Here is a 25,226-nt window from a genome sequence, read left to right on the forward strand (position 1 = left end):
ACCCCCTATGCCAGCAGCTCAAGGTTAAACAGCTCACCCTTGCGATAGCCATCGAGACCTGCGTTCTGCATGAACACGCCACTAACCGATACTCGCACATTCAAGCGGCTGAAACGGCGCGGCAAGGTCCCCACGAGGCAGAGTGGGTGCAAGCCATTAAACAACTCCAGGGCCTAAGCCTGGATGAGGGCGGCCATTTCGCGCGCTTTTCGCTGGCTCCCGCGCATGCGCGCACTGACCGAGGGGACGGCGAGGCCGAAGACCGCACTGCGCAGGCACGCACTTCATACGACCGCACCGCGCAGTGGCATACCAAACGTTCTGACGTCACGACATGCGGCAACTGTGGCTCCGCCCACTTAAAGCGGCAATGTCCTGCAAAATCCCGACGCTGTCTCCAATGTGGCAAGCTTGGCCACTATGCAGCCCTATGCAGGTCTGCTCAACCTACTACCTCTCGTCGCTCCAATCAGCCGCGCAGGGATGTCCGAACCATCCAGCCACCGGTCACCGATTCCGACTCAGACTTGATTCTGGACCTTGACACCGAGGACCCTAAAGCACCATTTCGGGTGGGCATCATCACCAAACACAAGATGCTCCAGAAGACAAAAGCCAAGTCTCTCCCAAGATTCAACATTGATCCGGACGACGAGTGGTGTGCCACCCTCACGGTCAACCGATCCCGCATCCGATTCCGTCTGGACACCGGCGCTTCAGCCAACCTCAATGCGCGGTCTGACCTCGAAAGCCTCCATGTCAAGCCTACCATCCTGCCATCCGCCTGCCAGCTTCTGGACTATAATGGTAATGCCATTGCACCCAGCGGCTCTTGCCAGCTTGAAGTGTCGCACCGGTCATTAAAGGCTAACCTGCCATTCGAAATAGTGGGATCCACTAAAGCTTCCCTGATTGGTGCACAGGCGTACAAACTTCTAAACCTTGTCCAAAGGGTTCACTCCCTGCCACCCGGACATTTCCGCATCTCAGGACGCTGACTTTCGGACACAGCTAAACGGCATCATCACTCGATACCACGGTGTATTAGAGGGCATGGGCACACTCCCATACACTTATAAAATTTTGTTAAAACCAAATGCCATGCCTGTGGTGCACGCACCTCGCAGGGTACCAGCACCCCTCAAGTACCCCAGCACCCCTCAAGCAGCAGCTGAAGGATCTCCAGGACCAGGGCGTCATTTTGAAAGTTACAGAACCAACTGACTGGGTCAGCTCTATGGTGCGCGTGAATAAAACCATCCGGCGAACTACGCATATGTATTGATCCCAAGGACCTCAACCGCAATATTATGAGAGAACACTGTCCCATTCCAAGGCGCGAAGAACTCAACTGTGAGATGGCTCGCGCCAGATTTTTCACCAAGCTAGACGCATCCAAGGGGTTCTGGCAGATCCAACTCGACGCATCCAGTCAGAAGCTCTGCACCTTTAACACCCCATTTGGCCGGTGTTGCTACAACCGGATGCCGTTTGGCATCATCTCTGCATCGGAAGTGTTCCACAGAATAATGGAGCAGATGATGGAAGGTATCGAAGGGGTTCGTGTATATGTGGACGACATCATCGTCTGGTCTACCACCCCGCAGGAGCACACTGATTGTCTCCAATGCATCTTCCGACGAATCCATGAGCATGGCCGCCGCCTCAACAGGGCCAAATGCTCCTTTGGTCAAACAGAACTTCAATTCCTCGGAGACCACATTTCACAGTTTGGCGTGCAGCCGGATGCTGACAAGGTATCTGCCATTAAGGCCAAGAAGACACCGGAGGACAAGAGGGCGGTCCTCCGCTTCCTGGGCATGGTCAATTTCCTGGGGAAATTCATCCGTAACCTCGCCTCCCACACCACGGCTCTCAGGAACCTGTTTAAGAAGACGACCGAGTTCCAATGGCTCCCCGCCCACGAACAAGAATGGCGGGAACTCAGGGCGATGCTGACCAAGGCCCCGGTGTTGGCATTTTTCGATCCGGCCAAAGAAACAAAGAAGTCCATGGATGCCAGTCAGTCCGGCATTGGAGCAGTGATCCTTCAACGTGACGACGCCTCCTCATGGGCTCCTGTTGCATACGCGTCACTTGCAATGATGCCCACCGAACAGCGCTATTCACAAATTGAAAAAAAGTGCCTGGGCCTTCTTACCGGAGTCGTCAAATTCCATGACCATGTCTATGGACTCCCAAAGTTCACAGTCGAGACAGACCACAGACCACTGGTCAATATCATTCAAAAAGACCATAACGACATGACGCCGCACCGGCAGCACATTCTCCTTAAACTCAGGCGGTACGACTTCAAACTCGTCTACATCCCGGGTAAGGAGCTCATCGTCGCCGATGCACTCTCCCGATCTGTCACCACACCCTGCGACCCAGCGGGCTTCGTGTGCCAAATTGATGCTCAGGTGGCATTCGCCGCATCCAATCTGCCCGCCATGGACGAATGACTCATCCAGATTCGTCGTGAGACTGCCAACGATCCCTGCTCCAATGTGTCATGCGCCACCTGACAGACGGGTAGCTCAAGGGCCAATGTCCTCAATTCTATAACATTAAAGATGACCTGGCGGTGGTAGATGGAATTCTACTAAAGCTGGACAGGATCGTCATTCCGCACAGCATGCGGAACCTCGTCCTTGACCAGCTCCATGAGGGCCACCTGGGAGTGGAGAAATGCCGCCGACGGGCCCGTGAGGCATTGTACTGGCCTGGAATCAACGAGGACATTGCCAACGCCGGTCTTGACTGCCCAACATGCCAGCGTTTCCAGCCTGCTCAGCCAAGGTAGACCTTGCAACCCCATGAGCTGGTCACGTCCCCCTGGACCAAAGTGGTCATGCACTTGGCCGGGACTACGTCCTCATAGTGGACTATTTCTCAAACTACCCGTATGTAGTTTGGCTACACGACCTCACCTCAACTGCGGTCATCCGTGCGTGCAAGGAAATCTTCACTCGCCATGGTATCCCGCTCACGGTCATGTCCGACAATGGCCCGTGTTTTGCCAGTCAGGAGTGGTCCAATTTTGCCAAACGATACAACTTCACACATCCAGTCCCCATTACCCCCAATCCAATGGCAAAGCTGAAAAGGGGGTGCACATTGTCAAACGACTCATGTGCAAGGCGGCCGATGCGGGATCCGATTTTTACCTCGCCCTGCTTGCTTACAGATCAGCTCCATTGTTCACCGGCTCAATTGTTGATGAATCGCATGCTGCGGATGACGGTGCCGGCCATTCATGTCCCGGACTTGGACATCCTTCCGGTCTTTCGTCGAATGCAGTTGTCTTGGGCCCAACACAAATCGGCGTACGACGCCCGCGTCACAGTTCTCCCTGCTCTGGCTCCTGATGATGAGGTCCGTGTCCAACTTCCCGATGGTGGTTGGTCCGCTACCGCTGTGGTACTCAGACAAGTGGCCCGCATGTCGTTTTTGGTTCGTCTACAAGACGGCTCTCTTCTTCGCCGAAATAGGCGGGCACTACGACTCCTTCCTCGCTCGCCACCAGATCATCATGTCCTGCCCCGCCGTCACGACGAATCCGTCACGGACTTGGCAGATCTCCCTTTCGCTCTGCCACCCTCTGAGTCTGACACAGTCCCGCCCATTCCAGAACAGGTGGCCCCTGACCCACCCTTGAGGCGGTCAACCAGAATTCATCGCCGACCTCAGAGACTGAATTTATGAACTGCCTGAATTCATGGACTCTTTGAACTCCTGAACTGATTGTTTCATTACCCAGTTTGATTAACTCACTGGTTTGTACATACTGTTGCTCGAATAATATTTTGTGTTACATACTGTCCATCTGCACTAGACACCTTCCAATGTAAATATCTTAGCGTTTCTGTACATAGTCCTGTATACATGCTCGCATATGCCACACATAGTTTGGAACATTCGCATACTTCATTATTTATTGCCACAAACACATTTTTTTTTTTAGAAAAGGGGGGGGGATGTCATAATATACACATCAGTATATGATGGTGCAGAGACACACACTGACTGACACACTGCAAGACCAATCAACACACACAACACAGCAGCCAATCACCAGTTAGGGCATGGTCACTATAAAGACAGAGGGCACTAGTTTTCCCGCTCATTCAGGATGCAGCCTCTGAGACAGACAGAGTCCGCAGTCAGTAGCACAAACATCCACCATGTGCTAGCAGTATAAGCTGGTCAGGTTAGGCATAAGTCTTCAGTCAAGCTAAAATAGTGTCGACCCACAGTTCAAGTATGTTTAACAGCTCTTAGTTAAATAAAGTAGAGTTGTACTGTTACAAGTGTTGGTAGCCTATGTTACTGCTAAGGTAAACGCAGTCTCCACAGATCCAGAGTACCCAACACATCACTAACAGCACGTCTTTTGGGACTTGAGGAGGAAGCTGGAGCACCAGGAGGAAACTCATGCAGCCACAGGGAGAACGTGCAGACTCCACACAGCCAGTGACCCAAGCTGGGAATCGAACCTTGGACCCCGGAGCTGCGAAGGAACAGTGCTAACCACTGTGTCTTTCGGGACTTGTGGGAGGAAAGAAACCGGAGCACCCGGAGGAAACCCACAGAGACACTGGGAGAATGTGCAGACTCCGCACAGACAGTGACCTAAACAGGAATTTGAACCTAGCACCCTGGCGCTGTGATGCAACAGTGCTAACCACTGTGCTACCGTGCCACCAATCAAGAATTGCCATCAACAGACTGAAAGTGGGATATCTTCAAATAAATATTTAAAAATATACTTCAATATATTTGAATAAAATTTGACAAACTCAAGTATTTGCCAAACAGTAATTTACGAATTAATATTACTAAACACAAGCAAAATTAACATTTCACTTTCTGGTGGCTCCTTGATTAGCAAAAGCCACTTGTCAAAACTCTGCATTTTTTCAGGCACAATACTAGTTACGATCAGTCACAGTGAGAAACTGAAGTACTCAAATTAATATTTCAGATAACATAGCTTTCAGCTACAGATGAATCTCAAAGTACGTTGTAACATCCATAGTTTACGAAGACATAAAAGCAACAAAAACCCTACTTGTGAAGCCTTTAAATTAAAAGATAAACCGAACTACAAACCATGTTAAACGATCAGGAAAAAACAACGCTGCAATTGACACAATCTCCCTTTTTTCCTTGATGAGTACTTCTGACAATGCGCCATCAACTGTAATTTCAAAAGTAAACGGTGACCTCCGGAGTACGATGACATCAGAGGTCAGCTCTTTGTGGATCCCCTGAACCCACAGCTGCTCATTGATTAGTTGCCCTCTGTGGCTGCTGTCCCACTAAATGTGCAAATCCAGTTCCATGCATGTACACACAATGAAAATGTCACTTTAATTGTTGCAGTGGTTCTCTAAAAATCCTCGGAAAAGCACTACCAAATGATCAATATAAATCTAGAAGATAGGCAATTGCATATTGTTACACCCACATTTTTCATCGACTAGCCAACAAATGTAAAAGTGAAATTAGAAAAAGGTGACTCATTGGTCTAAGGATATGATTCTCACTTGGGGGCTTTCATTGAACAAATCTGGGAAAAGTCCCAGATTCAAATCCTGGATGAGCCCTTGCATGTGTGCATCAGCTGTGGCTCAGTTGGTAGGCCACCTGCCCCTGAATCACAATGTTCATGATTCACGAACCCTTCAGCACCCGAGAAAAATTAAAACGCTGACAGTCCAGGGTGGTACTGAGGAGCACTGTGCTGTCGGATATGCTAACTTTCAAATGAGATGTTAAACTGTGACCCCCATCTGCCTGTTTGGCTGTTGGCAAAGGACAAAATCAATTTGGTTGGAGTTAAGGGACAAAAAAAGTGCAATTACATTGCTTGCGTTAGTCTAAGTCACCAACTAGTGGGAAGGGAGTAGAGTAACAATTTTGTAAAAAATTTGCAAAGTAATTACTCTGGGGGACTTTAATTACCCAAATATAGACTGGGATAGTAGTGGTAAAAAAAAAAGGCAGAATGGTGCAAGAGCTCTTAGAATGCATTCTATAAAATTTCCTACAGCAGTATGTTTCCAGTCCAACAAGGACAGAAGCACCTAGAGCAGGTTCTTGGGATGACATTGGCCAAGTGGATCAAGTGTCAATAGGGGGGCATTTAGGACAGTCATCATTGTAATATAGGGTTTAGGCTGGGACAATCCAGACTAAGTATAATTAACTGGGAGAAAGCAAACTTCAATGGATTAAGAATAAGTAAAGTAACCAAAGTCCCAGATGACCACAGGCTGCTTTCCCCTTTGACAGCAAGAGCTGACTGGTGGTGATTTAACCTGAGAATCACCACACCTCAGGCACGGGGCAAGGTTGAAAAGGCAGGGCCCCAGCCGGTACAGGAATTGAACCTGTGCTGTTGGCATTGCTCTGCATCATAGTACAATTGTCTAGCCAACTGAGCTAAACCTTCACCAAGGAAGGAGATGGTACCCAGGCCTGGTGACAGAGGAGGTAAGTAATTGAGTCACTAGAAGTATTTAAAATTGATAAGGAGATGGTATTGGTTAGGTTGTCTGTATTTAAAATGATAAAGCACCAAGACTGGGTGAGATACATCCAAGGATACTGAGGGAAGTGAGAGTAGATACTATGGAGGCACTGGTCATAATTTTTCAATCTTCCTTAGATTCACGGTGGTGCCTGAGCACTGTAGAACTGCACACATTACACTCTTGTTCACAAAAGGGTATAAGGATAAGACCAGCAACTACAAGCCAGTTAGCTTAACTTCGGTGCTGGGGACATTTCTGGAAGCAATAATCTGGGACAAAATTATCACATGGACAAAGACGGGCTAACTATGGAAAGCCAGCATGAATCTCTCAAGGGAAAATCATGTTTAACTTTTTTCATATTTTTTTAAATTTAGAGTAGCCAATTGTTTTTCTGTTTTCCAATTAAGGGTCAATTTAGCGTGGCCAATCCACCTAGCCAGCACATCTTTGGGTTGTGGGGGTGAAACCCACACAGACATGGGGAGAATGTGCAAACTCCACATGGACAGTGACCCAGGCCAGGATTCGAACCCGGGTCCTCAGCGCTGCAGTCCCAGTGCTAACCACTGCGCCACAGTGCTTAACAAACTTGGGAGTTTTCGGATGAGCTCACAAAAAAGTTGATGGGGACAATACTGTTGATGTGGTATTCATGGACTTCCAATTTGATGTAGTACCATACAGATATGTGCTGATGGAATAAAAGGGACAGTAGAAACATGGATACAAAATTGGCAGTAGTGACAGGAAAGAGAACAGTGGTTAATGGATATTTTTCAGGCTGGAAGAAGATTAGTAGTGGAGTTCCTCAGGGCCAGAATTGGGACGATTGCTTTTCCTGGTATGTATTATTTATTTATTTTTAGAAAGGCATGTATAATTTTAACATTTTAACATTCTGAACAGAGCGGTCCAGCACATGTAAAAAAAAAACACAATAAAACTTACCCAACTTCCCCCCAAGCTAACTCGTAGCTACCCATATATTAGGTTCCCTGCCCTTTTTCTTCACTTCCATGCCCCCCACCCCCCCGCCCCGCCCACCTGCTGACGGTCAGTTTTCCTTAAAGAAGTCGATGAACGGCTGCCACCTCCGACCAAACCCCTGTAATGAAGCCCTTAAGGCGAACTTAATCTTCTCTAGCCCAAGAAACCCTGCCATGTCACTGACCCCCCCTCCTCCCATTGGAGGCTCCAAGACCCTCCATCCCAGTGAAATCTGTCTCAGGGCCACCAGGGAGGCAAAGGCCAAAACATCTCCCCTCCCGGATCTTCCGCCACTCCAAATATTGTCACCTCTGGACTCAGAGTCACCTTCCCTTCCAGGACTTCGGACATGGCTTCTGAGAATTCCTGCCAAATTTCCCTCAGCTTCGGAGAAGCCCAAAACATATGTACATGATTCGCCGGACTTACTCCCGCACCGCCCACATCTGTCCTCCACCTCCTCAAAAAACCCACTAATCCGGGCCACAGTCATATGAGCCCTGTGGACCACCCTGAACTGGATCAAGCTGAGCCTGGCACACGACGAGGACGCATTGACTCTCCTCAGGGCCTTCTCCCAAAGCCCGACTTCCAACTCCCCTCCCAACGTTTCCCCCCACTTCCTCTTCACCTCCCCGATTGGGATCCCTTCCCACTCCATCAGTTCCTTATATATTTCCGAGACCGTCCCCTCCCCAACCCCTGTTTTAGACATTATTTTATCCTGTAGTCCCCTTAGAGGGAGGTGAGGGAAGCTTGGAACTTGCCTCCAGACAAAATCCTGTACCTGCAGGTACCAGAATCCATTCCCACCCGGTAACTCAAACTCCTCCTCGAGCTCCTCCAGGATCGGGAAACCCTCAATTAAGACATCCCCAAATCTCAATCCCTGCCCGATGCCACCTCCAAAATCCCCCTGGAGAAAACCTGTGATTATCACAGATCGGTGACCATACCGACACCCCCTCCAGTCTGTTGCCTCCATTGCCCCCACACTCTCAGGGCTGCCACTACCACTGGACTTGTGGAGTAACGAGCTGGCGAGAACGAGAGGTGCCGTTAACAGAGCCTCCAGACTAGTGCCCTTGCAGGATGCTGCCTCCACTCACTCTCACACAACTTTTCCCCACACCTATTTCCTAATCATCGAAATATTGGCCGCACAGTATAGTTAATAAAGTTCGCCAGGGCCATGACCCCCTCACCGCGCCCCTGCTCAAGAAGAACCTTCTTCACCCTCGGAGCTTTCCCGGCCCATATAAAACTCGAGATCACCACGTTCATCTTCCTAAAAAATGCCTTGGGGATGAAGATTTGGGAGACACTGAAACACAAACAGCAATCTCGGGAGGACTGTCATCTTCACAGTCTGTACCCTCCCTGCCAATGACAGCGGGAGCACATCCCACCTTCGGACGTCCCCTTTCATTTGCTCAAACGCCCTGCCCAAATTTAGTTTATGAAGCTGAGCTAAGTCCCTTGCCACTTGAATCCCCATGTACGTAAAACGTTTCCACCACTTTGAACGGCATCTCCCTCAGTCTCCTCTCCTGCCCCCTTGGATCGCAAAAACCTCACTCTTGTCCATATTCAGTTTGTAACCTAAGAACAGGCCAAATTCCTCCAATAATCCTAGAATTCCTGTGATTCCCCCCAACGGGTGTGTTATACAAAGGAGTAAATCATCTGCCTAGAGCGAGACCCTATGTTCCACCCCCGCTCTCTCTATCCCCCGCCAAATGTTCGATGCCCTCAGCGCCATTGCCAAAGGCTCTAGGGCCAGGGCAAATAGTAGTGGGGAGAGTGGACACCCCTGTCTTGTCCCCCGGCACAGGCTAAAATGTTCTGATCAAACCCAATTGGTCCTTACATTCGCCACCGGTGCATGATATAGCAACCGGACCCAATCAACAAATCCCTGCCTGAACCCAAACATTCCCAGGCCTTCCCACAGGTACTTACACTCCACCCGATCAAAGGCCCTTTTCTATGCTGTTGCTTGTAGATGTTAAAGACTTTTCAGTAAAGCAAGGCAATAGAACTGGTTCCATCAGGGAGACGTTCATGTCACATGGTTCCCACCTCCTCCACCTATGATAAAGGGTGTGTATCGCTCTGTCTGGGTCCCTAAAATTGTCAAATGTTCCAAACATTAAGGCTTAAAAGGGAAGTTGTGGGTCCTCTGTCCTAGCAGATGAATAGCCCCAGTTGGTCAGGCCTGGCGTATCAAATGCATATGGTCTTTGCATCCGTTCTCTGCAGCTCACAGGGGTCGCTAGTGTCGCTTCAGCGATAATGACGCACAAGTTTCTGCGGCACTGCCATATTAGCTCTTATTTTCAGGGCCACACAGAAACATAGGGCGCGATTCTCCCATGCCGCGCCGTTCGCGCCATTTTTTCCCACGGCATCGGTCCTACGCCGGCAGGCGATTCTCTGAGGAGCGGAGAATCGGCAGCATTTGCGCTGGCGCGTTTGGTGCGGTGCTGGTCGCGGCCGCTGTCCGCGCCGCCGATTCTCCGGCCTTGAAGGGCCGAGCGGAAAAAGCAGAGTCCCGCCGGCGCCATTCACACCTGGTCGCTGCCGGCGGGACTCTGCGCGTAGGGTTGGGGGGCAGCCTGTGGGGCGGGGAAAAGCGCTCCTTCACCAGGGGGGCCTCCAATGGGGTCTGGCCCGCAATCGGGGCCCACTGATCGGCGGGCCGGCCTCTCCAGCCCCAGCCCTATTTTATTACGCGGCCGGCCCCTGAACCCCCACGCCATGTTGCGTCGGGGCCGGCGCGCTGAGGAAGTCCCCCGCGCATTCGCGGGTTGGCGCGGCCCAACTGCGCATGCGCAGGTTGGCGCGGTGCCTATTTGGCGCCGGGAAGGGAGGCTGGAGCAGCGTGAAACGCTCCAGCACTGTGCTGGCCCCCTATGGGGGCCAGAATCGGTAGTGCCCGCGCCCGTTTCGCGCCGTCGTGAAACGCGACGGTATTCATGACGCCGCGAACACTCTGTCTCCATTTCGGAGAATCGCGCCCATGGTGTCAACCATTTTAAAAGGTTATTGTCCATTTTTTAAAAAATGTTAGTAATTAATTTTCCCACCATATCCCCTGATCTATTTAGCTGAAGAGCTATATCTAAGTTGTTACGACTCCCTGGGCTCGTGCACGGTCAATTCCAGTGCCACTTTACCTGGGGTAGCAACATAGGTGAAATTACGTGAAAATACAAAACCTACTAACATACTGTTCTGGAAAGCACTCTTCTGCTTCAAGGCACATTCCGATTATGGCTCGACGGACCAAAAATAGTAAAATGAAATAAAGGAAATAGGAACAAAGGAAATAAACCGGAAGGACTCTTACAAACACCTTCTGAAAAACATCCAATGTTTTGGCCTCAACTGCTTTCTGTGATAGCATATTCCACTGGCACACCACTCTCTGGGTGAAGATATTTCTCCTATTCTCAGTGCTAAATGGTTTACTCTGTATCCTTAGACTGTGATCTCTGGTTCTGGACCACTTCACCATCGGGAACATCCTTCTTGCATATACTCTTGTCAAGTCCAGTTAGAATTTAATACGTTTCTACAAGATCTCTTCCTACCCCCTCCCCCTCCAGTCTTCTAAATTCCAGTGAATATAATTGTAACCGACTCAATCTCTCCTCAAACGCCAGCCCCGCCATCCCAGGAAGTAGTCTTGTAAACCTTTGCTGCACTACCTCTATAGAAAGAACACCATTCCAGAGATAAGGAGACAAAAATGCACACAATATTTCACGCGTGATTGCACCAAGGCTCTGTATAATCGCAGCGAGATATCCCTGCTCCTTTACTCAAATCCTCTTGTGATCAAGGCCAACATGCAATTTGCCTTCTTTACCGCCTGAGTCACTTGCATGCTCGCTTTCAGCGACGAGTGTGCGAGGACACCCAGGTCTCATTGCACATTCCCCTCTCTCAACCTATAATCATTCAGATAATAAACCACCTTCCTGCTTTTGCTACCAAAGTGGATGACCTCAGATTCATCATTCATCCACATTGTACTGCATCTATCATGCATTTGCCCACTCACTGAGCTTGTCCAAATCACACTGAAGCGGGTCTGCATCCTCCCTCCCCTCCCCTACCTCTTCCTTCGACAGTATCTTATCCTGCAATTCCACGGGCGGCAGCCCAGGAAAGGATGGTGCCTCTCTCTTTACAAAATCCCGGACCTGCAGATCCCTGAAATCGTTATCCCGGGGCAACTCGTACTCTTCCTCCAGGTCCTCCAGCTTTGCGAACCTGTCCCCCATAAACAAATCGCTCAATCCCTGCCAGCAGCCACCCCAGAAACCTCACATCCACCCGCCCCCCCCCAGCGCAAACCTATGCTGTTGCAGATCGGTGCCCACACCGAGGCACCTTCCAGTCCCAAATGCTGCCTCCACTGCCCCCACAACCACTGGCCTCACGGAGTGCCTCACCGGCGAGAACGGCAGAGGCGCTGACAGCAAAGCCCTTAAGCTTGTTCAACTACACGAAGCCGCCTCCATGCAGACCCCTCCCCCAAGACCCATTTCCTGATCATGGCAAATCTGGTGGTAGTTTCCACACTAAGGAATCAGTGCCGGCAATACTTGGTATGGGGGGCATATATACGATTTGTGATAACCATAGATTTACCCCAGCTAGGCGAGATGCTAGTTTAAATGGGGAGTAAATGCTTCGAAGACTTGTTCCTGGGAAGGAAATTTGCAGACTTGACTGAACTGGCAGAGGCTTACCAATTACTCAACAGTAATGAGTTCAGGTGCCTCCAAATCATCATCAAAATAATAATAATAATCTTTATTGTCACAAGTAGGCTTACATTAGCAATGCAATGAAGTCACAGTGAAATCAGGGCCTTTCTGAGAAAGGAGGTAGGTCCGTCCCCAAAGTCCCCACCCCCGGGTCTGGAGAATAAGCTCTCATCAGGGCTAGCAGGGAGGCAAATACCACCGCATTGGCTTCTTTCCCCTCCAGAGCACCCAAATCTTAGGACACTGCGAGGATGAAATTGGGAATGGCAAGATCTCTGACGTATATGCAGAACTGGCCAAGGAGGAAGCTTCAATTGAGGTTATTCGGCAAAAATAGGAGGAGGAATTGGGGTGGGGGGTGAAAAAGGGGAAAATATTTGGACAGACTGTATAGTTTATTAAACTATAATCAACTGGGAGGTATGTTTCCATGGGGGGTTTATGTGTTGAAACCTGTTTTGATACATGTTGGCATCATGAGAGTGCCCCTTTAAAACATTTTGTCTTATCACATGGCTTCAGTGATGTCATTGTGTGGGTGGAGCTGAGCTGTAGCTGGGTGGTTTGTTTTACTTTCACTTTCAGTTTTGACTGCTGTGGACTACAGACAAAGAAAATAAGTGTTTGGGCCTGTCTCTCTCTATTTTCATTTTAATGAGTTGTTCCAGAAAAAAGAACATTGATTATAGTTACCTGTTTTGGTAACTTAAAATATATAGTTTGCTTTCCGGAAGGGTTTGACCTGCTGGTGAGATGGGGTCAGAATCTCTGGGAAAGCCAGTCTCATTCGCGTGAGAATGCAGAGTGCTGGGCCACGCTTATCCTAGCTAATTTCAACATAAAGGTTTGGGTCAGGTGAACTCCATAATACGCTTTGGGGTTTCTAAGCCCTGGCCCATAACATTGGTAATAATAGAAATGTTTTAAAAAAGGAGGAAGCTTCAATGGAGGCCATTCAGCAAAAATGGGAGGAGGAATTGGGAGGAGGGGGGGGGGGGGGGGGGGGTGAGGAGATGGAGTGGCGTTGAGAGGGGGAGCTTTGGAAAGAAGCACCACGTCAGATTAACACGTCCTCGGCGTGCGTCCGACTTAGTCTTATTCAATTCAAATTAGGCCATAGAGCTCATATGGCACTGGCTAGGATAAGCCAATTGTTCCCGGGAGTAGCCGACCATTACGTTTGGTGCGCTGGGTCCCCTGCGAACCATATCCTGGGCCTGTCTGAAGATGATGGGGTTCTGGAGAATATCGAGGTATTGTCTGAGATATTGGGAATGGTAGCCACGTCGTCCCCATGGGTAGCAATTTTCACAGTGTCCTAAGATTCGGGTGCTCTGGAGGGGAAAGAAGCCAATGCGGTGGTATTTGCCTCCCTGCTAGCCCAGAGAACTTTGCTGAACTCTCAGACCTCGGGTCTTGGGTGTAGGACCTTGTTGAATTCCTTCACTTGGAGGAAATTAAGTTAGCCATTGGAGGAATGCACGAAGGGTTCTCCATGAGTCGGAAGCTGTTCATCGACTTTTTCAAGAAGTACTAAAATGTCAGGGACAGGATTGTGGGGTATAGTAGCTTTTGTGAGGAACACGAAGAATCCAGCACGAGTTTCAAGGATACAAAGAAATAACATTTGTTTACAATAATATATATACACAACAGCAGCAACCTCACTTGCTGCTTACTCCTTCCTGCTGCTTCCAAACTGGCCAGCTTCATTTATACAGGGAGTCTGCTAATGGTTTCTCCGCCCCCCTCAATGGGGAAGCTCATACTCCCACAGGATTGTGGGATTGTCATTAGTCCCCAGCCAATGGTAAGCAGGAAGGTTATAACAGTAGCTATTGTTTATTTGGGGGGTAGGGATGGGTTATTTTGGTTAAAAAACTCTTTGGGGGTGTGGTTGGTGGGATCGTATATTTGGGGGGTTTGTACCGTGTTTATTGTTATAGTATTATATGCAATATTACTGTATTACAGATTGTTTGTCATTGCACTTGTTTTTCTTTCTGTACTTTTTTGATGTACCTTTGATGAATTACCTTGTTTAAAAAAACGTTTATGAGGGGCTACAGGTGTCACCCCAAATAAATTTAGCTTTCAATGCTCCCTTGCAGTCCCGCCTTGCCTCAGCAGTACCTACCTCTCCTGGTGAGCAGTGACTGCTCCTCAGTCCAGTTCAGGCAGTTTGACTCACAGTCAGCGCTACTCCAGAGAATTAATAAAAATCACCCATCCCACATTTAGATTGGTGTTTTCCTCCCCATATTAAAATAAAAGCATCAGAGCTGTCGGCCTCCGATTGCTGCTGGTAACGTATTAGGTGGCCACTTCCAGGATGATTGTACTGTTGGGCGTGCTACCACTAAGCCTCAGGACCATATTTGGTCCTGACATCAGGGCCATGAAGCCCATGAGGAAATGCAGCTGTGTACATCTCAGTATAGGTTCATCAATCTGATTGGTTAAGGATACATATCATTGCTTGCCTTTATCATACATGTTATACATTTCCTGGAGAGTGCACTCCGCTGCTTTTAACTCTCCAATTATTTCATATTTCAATGAAAAGGTCCACCGCAAGTCTGTGGGCAAGTTTAATTCTAATGACTGGCAAGTGGCATTTATTGCGAATGACCCCAAAATCTAGGTGGAGAAGGGGGAAAAGTCTATGGTATTAGTTTTTTGGGGATTGCAAAATTCAGTTTCATCCCAACATCCTCGATGCAATTTACCTCCAGAACCCTGATGGTAGCAGCAAAGGTGACGTCCTTCCTCCCAGTAGAGGTGGGAGGTTTTATCTGGCACACTTTCAGGAACAGTTATAGAAAACACTTCCCTTTTCAACCCCTGACTGCAACAACAGTTGCCCTTTAGGCGTTTGTAGTAACAATTCCCAACGTGCCCAAGTGGTTCAAGAGGTTTCTTCTTGCAGGCTACGGACATCCAACACAGCATACATTTTACTTGTTCCTTCACAGCAGTGACTGCTTCTCAGTCCAGTTCAGGCAGTTTGACTCTCACAGCCAGCCCTATTCCAGTGAATTAATAAAAATCAACCATCTCGCTTTTAGATTGGTGTTTTCCTCCCCATATTAAAATAAAAGCAAAAAAGGAAAAAAACATTTTCATGAAAACAAACATATTCCAAACCATTATCACCATTAACAGAATATTGAGGAGGATACTTTGCAATGCAGTACCCTTGAGGATCAGATCCAAAGAACAAAGAACAGTGCAGCACAGGAACAGGCCCTTTGGCCTTCCAAGCCTGCACCGTTCACGTGTCCTATCTAGACAAACTGCCTGTATCCTTCTATATCCCATCTGTTCATCTGTTTATCTCGATAAGTCTTAGAGGTCACTGATGTATCTACCTCAACCATCTCAATTGGCAGTGCATTCCTGGCCACCACCACACTCTGGAAAAATTCTTTCCCCGCACATCTCCACTGTACCTTTCCCCCCTCACCTTGAACATGTGCCCCCTTGTAATTGCCATTTCTGCCCTGGGAAAAAGTCTCCAACTGTTCACCGTACCTATACCCCTCAGAATTTTATAAACTTCTGCCAGGTCGCCACTCAGCCTCGGTCTTTCTAGAGAGAACAATCTAGTTTATTCAATCTCTCCTCATAGCTAAAGCTCAATTAGGTATTAAAATTATACTTCACAGTTTCCCAACCAGTACTCTCGGTTTTCAAAATATCATATTGAAAACTTCAAGCAACTTCTTTCAAAATAGTTGCTGGCTGTTTGGTAAAACGTAGCATGTTAAATAATATAGTAGGTTGACAAGTTTGTGAATCGACTAAAATAGAATGTAGAAAAGTCAGCAATTTGACAAGCTTTTGCCAGATGTCAACGCAACAAATAAAGCAATAATGAACATTTCGTACTGTTGTCCACCTCCTTCTGATATGTGCCTTTGCAAAGAAGGCCTGGAGAGAGATGCAGTGGTTTTTACTTGATGCTCATCCCAGAAGTGCTGTGACACAGGACTCTGTGCTCTCTCAGCCGTTCCTCAGACGTATGTAGAGACAAACATCATACGAATGCACGTGTGGCCGGAGGACCATAAACTTGGTGAAACGCTCTCTTTGATCTGCCCGAAATCTGGTCTTCCAGTGCACAGAGTTGCCCTCAACAGAGTGTTGTTGACGGACACATTCCAAGGTCCAGGATTACATGCTGAGAGACACACATGCTGAGGGGCGCATTGGGGAAAGGTTGCTGTCTAAAGGCCTTTCAGCCATAGCACACTGAGGGGCTGGAATCTATGTAAAACACCTTTGCTGTATGTCTGACATGGAATGAACATTGTGAAAATCAAGATCAGTAATTCACATTGAAATTGTAATGAGCTGCCCCAGAGTGGTACAAGCTGGATAGAGAAAATTTGAATTCTACTGCACTTCTTGTAATCTTCAATTTGAAACGTTTGCCATCAGGCTCTATGCCTTACAAGGAACATGTACTGTAAATAGAATGGAGCATGCTGTATGGAGGCAAGTTGAATTTTATGCCATATTCTGTAATTTTGAAGTCAAAATGATTTGTAATGTACTTGTACAATTTTTATGAATAAAGTATATTTTTGGGGGGGGGGGAAATAATTTTTTTTTTTTAAATAAATCGGTAAATATTTTTGGCAGTCTTTTTGCATTACAAAATTTTAATGGACAAACTTTCCTGCCACCTACTGGAAAAGTGCTGAATTACAATGGTCACGATGCAATCCTATTCCCTCAAATTTATACAGATATCACATTACAGTTACACATCTGCAATAAACAACATTCATATATTCTACACAGTCATTCCACATATTTAAAATAAAGATTAAAACCTAGACCATTTGACAAGAGTCTCATGTTGTTAAAGCCACATTAACCAATTAGAATTCCTTAAAGAATGCAATAAACTAAGGCACATGTTTTGCTCGTATTAGTTTAAAACAAAGGGTTGACATAATTTCTTCTGGAATTGTAGTTTATAAAATGTAGTCAAGACTTCATCTCTGTAATTAGAATTTTTTCCCAATGTATTTAATTATTTGACCTACATATCCTCCGCCATGAGCACATACTGGTCGGTGAACATTTGATACTAATTGTTATACCATATTGCATGGTAATACAACTAAGTTATAACTTTTTAACCTCAACTCTTCAAAACAAAACTAAGACGACAGTGTATGCCCTCATTCACATGCATTATGGTCTCAGAACAATGATCCTCAAAAGTCAGAGAAACTATACAAAAATCAGCATTAGGCAGCTGAGCTGTTGATTGAGCAAATATATGCATAAAAACAAGCTGAACGTTTATAATGTCTGGTAATATTTTCAGAAATGTTTTGGTGGTGATCAGATACTTATCCTAACTCTGTTACGTTGACTGTTTTTTAAAGAATTGTCAGGAGGAAGACCCAGCAAGCTGAGCAAGTATTTAAACATAGGGATGGAAACTATTTGTTGCTGCTTGTGAGTCAGCAGAGCTCGAAGTAATTGATATTTTTTGAGGGTAGTGCGAAAGGATTTCAGGTAAGATAGGACTTCAGATTAGGTCAAAATAATATATTAAGTACAAGAGCTTGAAATCCAATTGTTGGTTCAACAGCAAATACTGAAAATCACTGCGACACAATACATAAATACACAAAGGAAGAGCTTGACTCCCACCAGGTGTTTGGTTGGCTTGTAAAAATATCTGGTGATAACGTAATCAGTGAACTAGGATTTAAATTTTCTATTGCTATTCTCCAATTAAATTTAGCTTTTCAATACAATATTTCACAGACACGAGAATGGAAAGACAATCCAATTGCTGGATTTTATCTAAGCTGCTTTTGACCTGTTTGCTAAATGCATAACTGATTAATTTGTAAGAATACTACACAGACTAACTTTGGTCAAATGGTCCTTCTTTATGGATGCAAGTGCATTGTTCACAGTTCAGCAACTCCAAAATAACAGAAGCATTAATTAATCAAAATCACAGAAAAAACCTATGCACAAACAGGATAACAATCTTGCCCTAAAATCATTAATTAAAAGGTTTATTTTCATTATTTGAAAGAGATATAAAAGTACAACTTATTTTTATTATTAATGGTTATACTGGAAATCTTACCTGGTGGAGGCAAGTCCAGTTTGCTACGTTTCAGTTCAGACATGGAGGTTTGCAAATGTTCTATGGCCAAGTCATCATCAAAGAAAAAGTTCTTGGCCAAAGACTCCTGCAGAAACTCTATCAAATCTTCCATTGATAACTTCATCAAATGCTCTGTAAAAATAAAAATACTTTTGTTACTATTTTGGAGAAGGGATTTTCCTGCCTTCTCTTTGGGTCCCTCTGAACTACTCATTATTCTCTGGCTAATGAAGTGACAATCTACGTATTCTTACATGCAGGAGCATTCTGCTGCCATGTACTCTCCAGTTTTAATCTTCCTGGAGTAAAATGGTCAGCCTTTGCTTCGTAACTTTGCTGAGTCATACTACAGAATTCAAGAAGTTATGATATTGAAAAATCAACATCACAAATATATTTCCACCACTTTGTGGCACAGTATGCTGCAGCACCTATATACTTAGTTGCTTCTCTGTTCAACAAATATTCCTCCTCCCCCTTTTCCAATCCTCGTACCCCTGCCCTGTTAGGGAACATATTAATGGTGAGCTGTAGTAGACAGCAAAATTCCAGTATTTTCCCAACTGTTCATTCATATTATATAATCCAAATTACAACGTATTTTAAGATTGTTCAACTGCAAGGCCACAGCTGGGGCTCAAAGTATCCTAATCAAGTATCCATGGTACTTTTCAGGAAAGGATAAATGCAGAGCAATATGCTTCACCCCCCCACCCACCCTCTTCTCCATTCCTCAAATGCAGAATAGATGAATACAGCCTGCTTCAGTATAACACACCATGGAATGCATATGCATTGTAATCTTTGGTAAATAAAACACATGCATTGTAATCTTTAGTAAATAAAACAAAGGGAATACAAATTAATAGTGCTAGCTTCAAATGTGTGGATTTGATTTTCAATTGGAGGAGACTGGAATTTCCTGTTAATTCATTGCTGCACCCAAAGGTTGATTCTGGTCTTAAAATGTAACAAATTACATTTCTTGGCACTGCGCTTATCTAACCATACCAAACAGTATTACATAGTATTGTTCAAAACCTATTATTGTTGCCCCAGTACTAACAAAGTCCTTTTGGAAAAATACATAACTTGTGTCATACAACATGTATTTTTCATTATAAAAATTACGTCATTGTCCAGGTTTGAGACAATGTCCCCAACTACAAGTTCCACCAAGACTTCAGTCATACTCACTAATTAAAAAAACAAATAGGTTTTGCCAGTTTTCCAATTAGGATGTTTTTTAATAATCCATTCCACTTCAAGAAGCAATGGAATATTTTCCTCCTTCTGGATAAGCAAGGAATGGCAGAGGTATTGAAAGGAATGGCAGAGGAATATAAAGGAATCGGAGCAGTTCCTGCAACTTCCCAGTTGAGTGCCTAGCATGTCATGAGAGGGTTAAATAGGCAGTAAATTGCTTTGGGCTAAAAATTTATTTAACCACATTAAAAAAAAAGTTGTCCCTGTCCCAGAGCTTCAGTAGATAAACACACTTATAGCAGCATTGAAAGTCCATGTTTAGATAGGGTATTATAATTGCTTCCATAAGTCCCAAACCCAAGTAAAGAATCTTGTTCCCAATTAGAAACAGTGATTAGTGCAAAGTAATGTGCACACTTAAATATCTGATGAAAATATCTCTGCTGAGGTACCCCCGACAGTTAAATGGTCCAGTGGTATTCACTATTAAGGTTGACACATAAAGGATGATTGCTTGAATGAGATAATGAAGGCAAGAGAGGGGTGTAGTACCTAGATAGAAGTGGATATACCGGGAGAAATTTGGTAGAAATGCATTTGAAAAACATTATTCTATCCTGTGAGATCTCAGTTTGACTCCAGTTCAGTATGAATGATGGTAGACAGTACCAACTGATGCAAGCCTTGGAGCAGAAATGGAACTACGCGAGTTTTGACTAAGTGTTTTGTGGATGTCAATCCACAAGAATAATAAATGCACACCATTTTCCACCAATTATGTACCTCGACCAATAGTAGGTGTGAAAACTTAATTTTACACAAATGTGATTAGAGAGGTGGGGGTGCGCTTAGCTTTATCTTTCTTTTCCCTAATAATTACATGCCTGTAAGCATGTATTTATTTGATTTAAACCCACGACCATCGGTCTGGAAAAACACAAAGGTCAAGAGGTTCAGATTGCGTTATATAATTGGAGCATGGTTTGCTATAAAGGAGACCAAAAAAACTAGAGTGCGAATAGTGAATGAAATGATCTTACTTCTGTGAAGTTTAAGAATAGTATATGACATTGCTGTGAGAATCCGATCTCCTTCCAACATGTAGATGTCCCATAGCCTCAATGTTAGGGTGAAGGGAGTCTGTGACAAGGTAAATTTAAAAAAATGGATAAATATTCTTATAAATGGTTCAGGTTTTACATAATATTTCTAAAGTTAATTCGTCTGCTTTAGAATTATTTCCTTTGCGCCGAACAGCGGTTCAAGGCAACTGTTTCACCAGTATTCAGAGATAGAAAATATCAAGATCCTTTGTGACAAATAAATAAAAAGAAATCCAAAAATAAAGGCAAGAATACCTGTAATAAATAAAGTTGTGCATGACAGGCGGCTGCTGCTACCATGACTTCTGAAAACATATTGATACAACCACTTGAGACAGGACATTACTAATATCCAGCTGGATAGACTATTCATAGCATCATTACTGGATTAAATAACTTGCACCTTACAGAATATATATTGCTGATAAATGTACCATTATGTTCATTTTTCACAATTTTCTGATACTATTTTCCTGGCTTATATACAAGTTATATTCTGGGAACCAAACTGCAGCTTTAAATAGTTTAATATGGTTCATATATTAGGTTCCCTTCAATTCCCGATACAGCTAGAGTTTCTTCAATATGTTCATTTTTACACTCGAGTACAATTTTGGTTTTACAGTCTTAAACCGGTAATGGATTGCACATTGGTTGAAAATGTTTGCCTTAAGTTTGTAATTCATTAAATTAAGAGAATGGAGGTAAAATTTATATTTAAGACTGTAAAAGATTTAATGTACAAAATTACTGACCCTCCAGATATATGCTGTGTTGCTCATTAGAGAAGAGCAATTCTGTGGAATTATGGATTGAATTAGATAGAAGATGGAAGTAAAAGGCTCCCTTGGGAAAGATTTGCTGTTCAGCTGATTAATGGAAATGGAAATTCAATGACTAGCCTGAAGCGCACCATCCTGTCTCTTTAATTTGATGATTCAAACATTATTTCAGGTTTAAATACCATTATTTTATATACAAACTGTTTCCTATAAAAGCAATACACCACATCACATCTAGTCCAATCATACTGTTTATGCCCACTGCCACAGATTAATGATGAAATCTAATCAGATTTGCAAATTATGAGGAACAACCACTAATATTCCATGTATCATAACAAGCATCTGCATAAAGGAAACTAGAACAATTTAATGTGAAACGGTTTCCTAAAAAATTACTTCATCCAGAAGAAGTGTTTCAAGGAAGATACAACGTTTTTTAATGGATGCTCTTGAGTTAATCTGACTGCTAACATCAGTCATTCAAAAAAAGGGGTTAAGTGTGACTTCACTGCTTCAGCAAGGTATACATTTTATGGATTTAATATTATATATTTGAAGACACAAAATCTGGAAATGACTAAGAAATCTTTTAAAAGTGGGCAATGTAACTTTATATTCAGATTTTTATTTGTATATCCAAGACGGCCACTTGCAAGACTAAAATTTGTTAAGATTCATGAATCCATATTGGATATCTTTCACAATTTATTTTCTGTCCCGTTCTCCATGATCTTATCTTCCATCTGGTAACTTGAGCCACAATGCACAACAAACTCGTCTGCATAATCTGGATCTTCTTAATCACCCTTTTTATTAGATTTAGATTTATTGACATGAACAGTGAAAAATACTGTTCTGCGTAATAGTCCAGGCAGATCAACCCATAAACCAGGGGCTGGTTTAGCACACTGGGCTAAATCGCTGGCTTTTAAAGCAAACCAAGGCAGGCCAGCAGCACGGTTCGATTCCCGTACCAGCCTCCCCGAACAGGCGCCGGAATGTGGCGACTAGGGGCTTTTCACAGTAACTTCATTGAAACCTACTTGTGACAATAAGCGATTTTCATTTCATTTCAAATGAAAACATAGAACATATGGTCAATACATGATGTAAATACATAAACATAGACATCGGGTGATGCATACGCAATATAGTGCTACAACTGTAGAGAATTTGTGTAGAGAGATCAGTTCAGTCCATAAGAGGGCCGTTCATGAGTCTGGTAAACGCAGGGAAGAAGCTGTTTTTGAATCTGTTAGCGCATGTTTCTCAAACTTTTGTATCTTCTGCCCGATGGAAGAGGTTGGAAGAGAGAATAACTCGGATGGGAGGGGACTTCGATTATGCTGCCCGTTTTCCCAAGGCAATGGGAGGTGTAGACAGAGTCAATGGATGGGAACCGGGCTTGCGCAATGGACTGGGCTCTGTTTGTGACTCTGTAGTCTCTCACAGTCTTGGGCCGAGCAGTTGCCATACTAAGTTGCAGCCAGATAGGATGCTTTCTATGGTACATCCATAAAAATTGGCAAGGGTCATTGTGGACTTGCCGAATTTCCTTAATTTCCTGAGGAAGTACAGGTGCTGTTGTGCTTTCTTGGTCGTAGCATCAACGTGGGTGGACCAGGACAGATTGTTGGTGATGTTTACACCTAGGAATTTAATGCTGTCAACCATCTCCACCTCAGCACCATTGATACAGACAGGGACATGGACGAAGTACGCAGCCTTGCGGGGCCCCATTATTGAGGACTATCGTGGATGTGTCGTTGTTTATTCTTATTGATTGCGGTCTGTGGGTCAGGAAGTCGAGGATTCAGGTGCAGAGGGAGGAGCAAAGTCCTAGGTTTTGGATATGAGCTTGGGTGGGACTATGGTGCTGAAGACGGAGCTGAAGTCAAGGAAAAGGAGTCTGATGTTGGTGTCCTTGTTGTCGATATGCTCCAGGGATGAGTAGAGAATGGAAACAAAAGTGGGAACAACCAGCTCTTTTCTAGTCTCCAGGCAGCTCTCCAGTTTTCAGTCATCTCTAAAGATTTGTGCCAAAGTTCCTACAGTTCCCTCCCTGAGTTAAAGATTCTCGGGTGCAATTTACCCAACCTCTAAAATTTATTTACCTGAAGAGTACAAGACACGGGTGTTCGGCAACCATGTTGGTGGCATGAGTGTCATAACTTGCCTCTGCAAACCTAAAGAGTTCGAAGTTATATGTCTCCTACTCACTAAAGACTGAAGCAAAAATAAAATATGATACTCAAACATAATCTGCACTGTACCAATTTAAAACATGCTTCTGTGGCCTACTACAAAGTTATTTGTGTTTAAAATAGCTGGTTTAGAAATGTTTTGTGTAAAACTTTTAAAACGTACGAAAAACTCAAAAAGAAAGTAGGACAATTAATTGAAATTAATGAAGAGAAGATCTGTGCAGTTTTCATTATACTTAACACGAACAGGAGGAGCCATTTGGCTACAAAAGCAAATAACTATTTAAGTAAATGGAAATGAAATTGTACAGTGCATGACTTTCGACTGAAAGAAAACCAAAGGGCATAAAATTGATTTATTTCAAATTGATTTATTTTCTGTAGTTTATCTCGGTCTGTGTGCAGTTACGTAACTGTAGCTTTGCATATTTTTTTCACCTGAACTTATGAAGTCACACAGCACATGATTTAAAGGCAGTTTTATAAAGATCCTGAGAATGGATTCCTTGCTGTTGAACTGTTCACAAGTTCTGAATATAAATGCAAGCTTGACCATCAGTGTATGCTACTTCTTTCCTGTGAAATAATGTGCCACACGCCTTCTGATGTACAAAATTACAAACTAAACCGATTACCATAAAGGCGGCAATTAAAAGCTGCATGAGTACAAGGATGATATTCAGTTTGTAATCTAGGAACAAAATGTATACTGTTCTAATCCTTGTTCTCGTTAACAGCAGTTACACAGAGAGCTGGTGTACATCAGATGTTTACAAGCAACGTATCGAGCCAAGTTTAGAATTTATTTAAATAAATCATCGACAGATAAGAGACACATTATTTACACCACGGGTTTTTATTATGAGTTAACAAATCTACAGAAAGAGTGAGTTTCCAGCTGTGTATAAACTAGATTCCACACGTCAACAGGCAATCTGGAGCCTATAAATTTGGCATCTGCTATGTTTTATACACCTTGTCGTTTTAGGTATTATAATCACAGGTAGACTGGCTTTTATTACAACATATTCCATTTGAGTACCAGCCTAGCCATTTGCAGCATGTGCTTATTTGAGTTTCTTCCATTTTCTGGCAAATAAAACTTAACACCCTCTTGCCCGCCTCTCTCATCCTTGATTTCTCTGATAGCTTGAACTGTGTGGGCTTCCTAATTTACAAAAAATTCCTAATGGATGGCTTGATCATTTCCCCAAAGCATCCTAGATCAAAGCAATTTGCATCATATGTCCATTCAGGAATAACATTTCTTTCTCATGAATACCTAACTGAAATACTAGTCTAAACAAAGTTTACAAATATCCTCACTCACACTGTCCCATTCACCATCATCCCTGGTGTGCATTAGCTCTCAGTTCAGAAGAGCCTCAATTTTAAAATTAACATCCCTGTTTTCGAACTCCTCCATGGCCTCACTCCTCCGTATGTTTGTAACTTCCACCAGCCCTA

The 25,226-nt window shown here is 44.5% G+C and overlaps 1 protein-coding gene across 16 annotated transcripts in view; it reads right to left on the reverse strand.

The window, feature by feature from the left end:
* The window catches only part of usp6nl (USP6 N-terminal like), a 373,327-nt gene that overhangs the window by 13,712 nt on the left and 334,389 nt on the right, over positions 1 to 25,226 (reverse strand). For all 16 annotated transcript variants that reach the window (XM_072471081.1, XM_072471079.1, XM_072471077.1 and 13 more), the window contains 2 exons: positions 20,708 to 20,807; positions 18,441 to 18,593 (listed from right to left, as the gene is read on the reverse strand). In XM_072471081.1, the coding sequence (XP_072327182.1) occupies positions 18,441 to 18,593; positions 20,708 to 20,807 (253 nt within the window). The remainder of the gene's footprint in view (positions 1 to 18,440; positions 18,594 to 20,707; positions 20,808 to 25,226) is intronic.

This window comes from Scyliorhinus torazame, chromosome 13, assembly GCF_047496885.1.
Source record: "Scyliorhinus torazame isolate Kashiwa2021f chromosome 13, sScyTor2.1, whole genome shotgun sequence".
Taxonomy (NCBI): domain Eukaryota; kingdom Metazoa; phylum Chordata; class Chondrichthyes; order Carcharhiniformes; family Scyliorhinidae; genus Scyliorhinus; species Scyliorhinus torazame.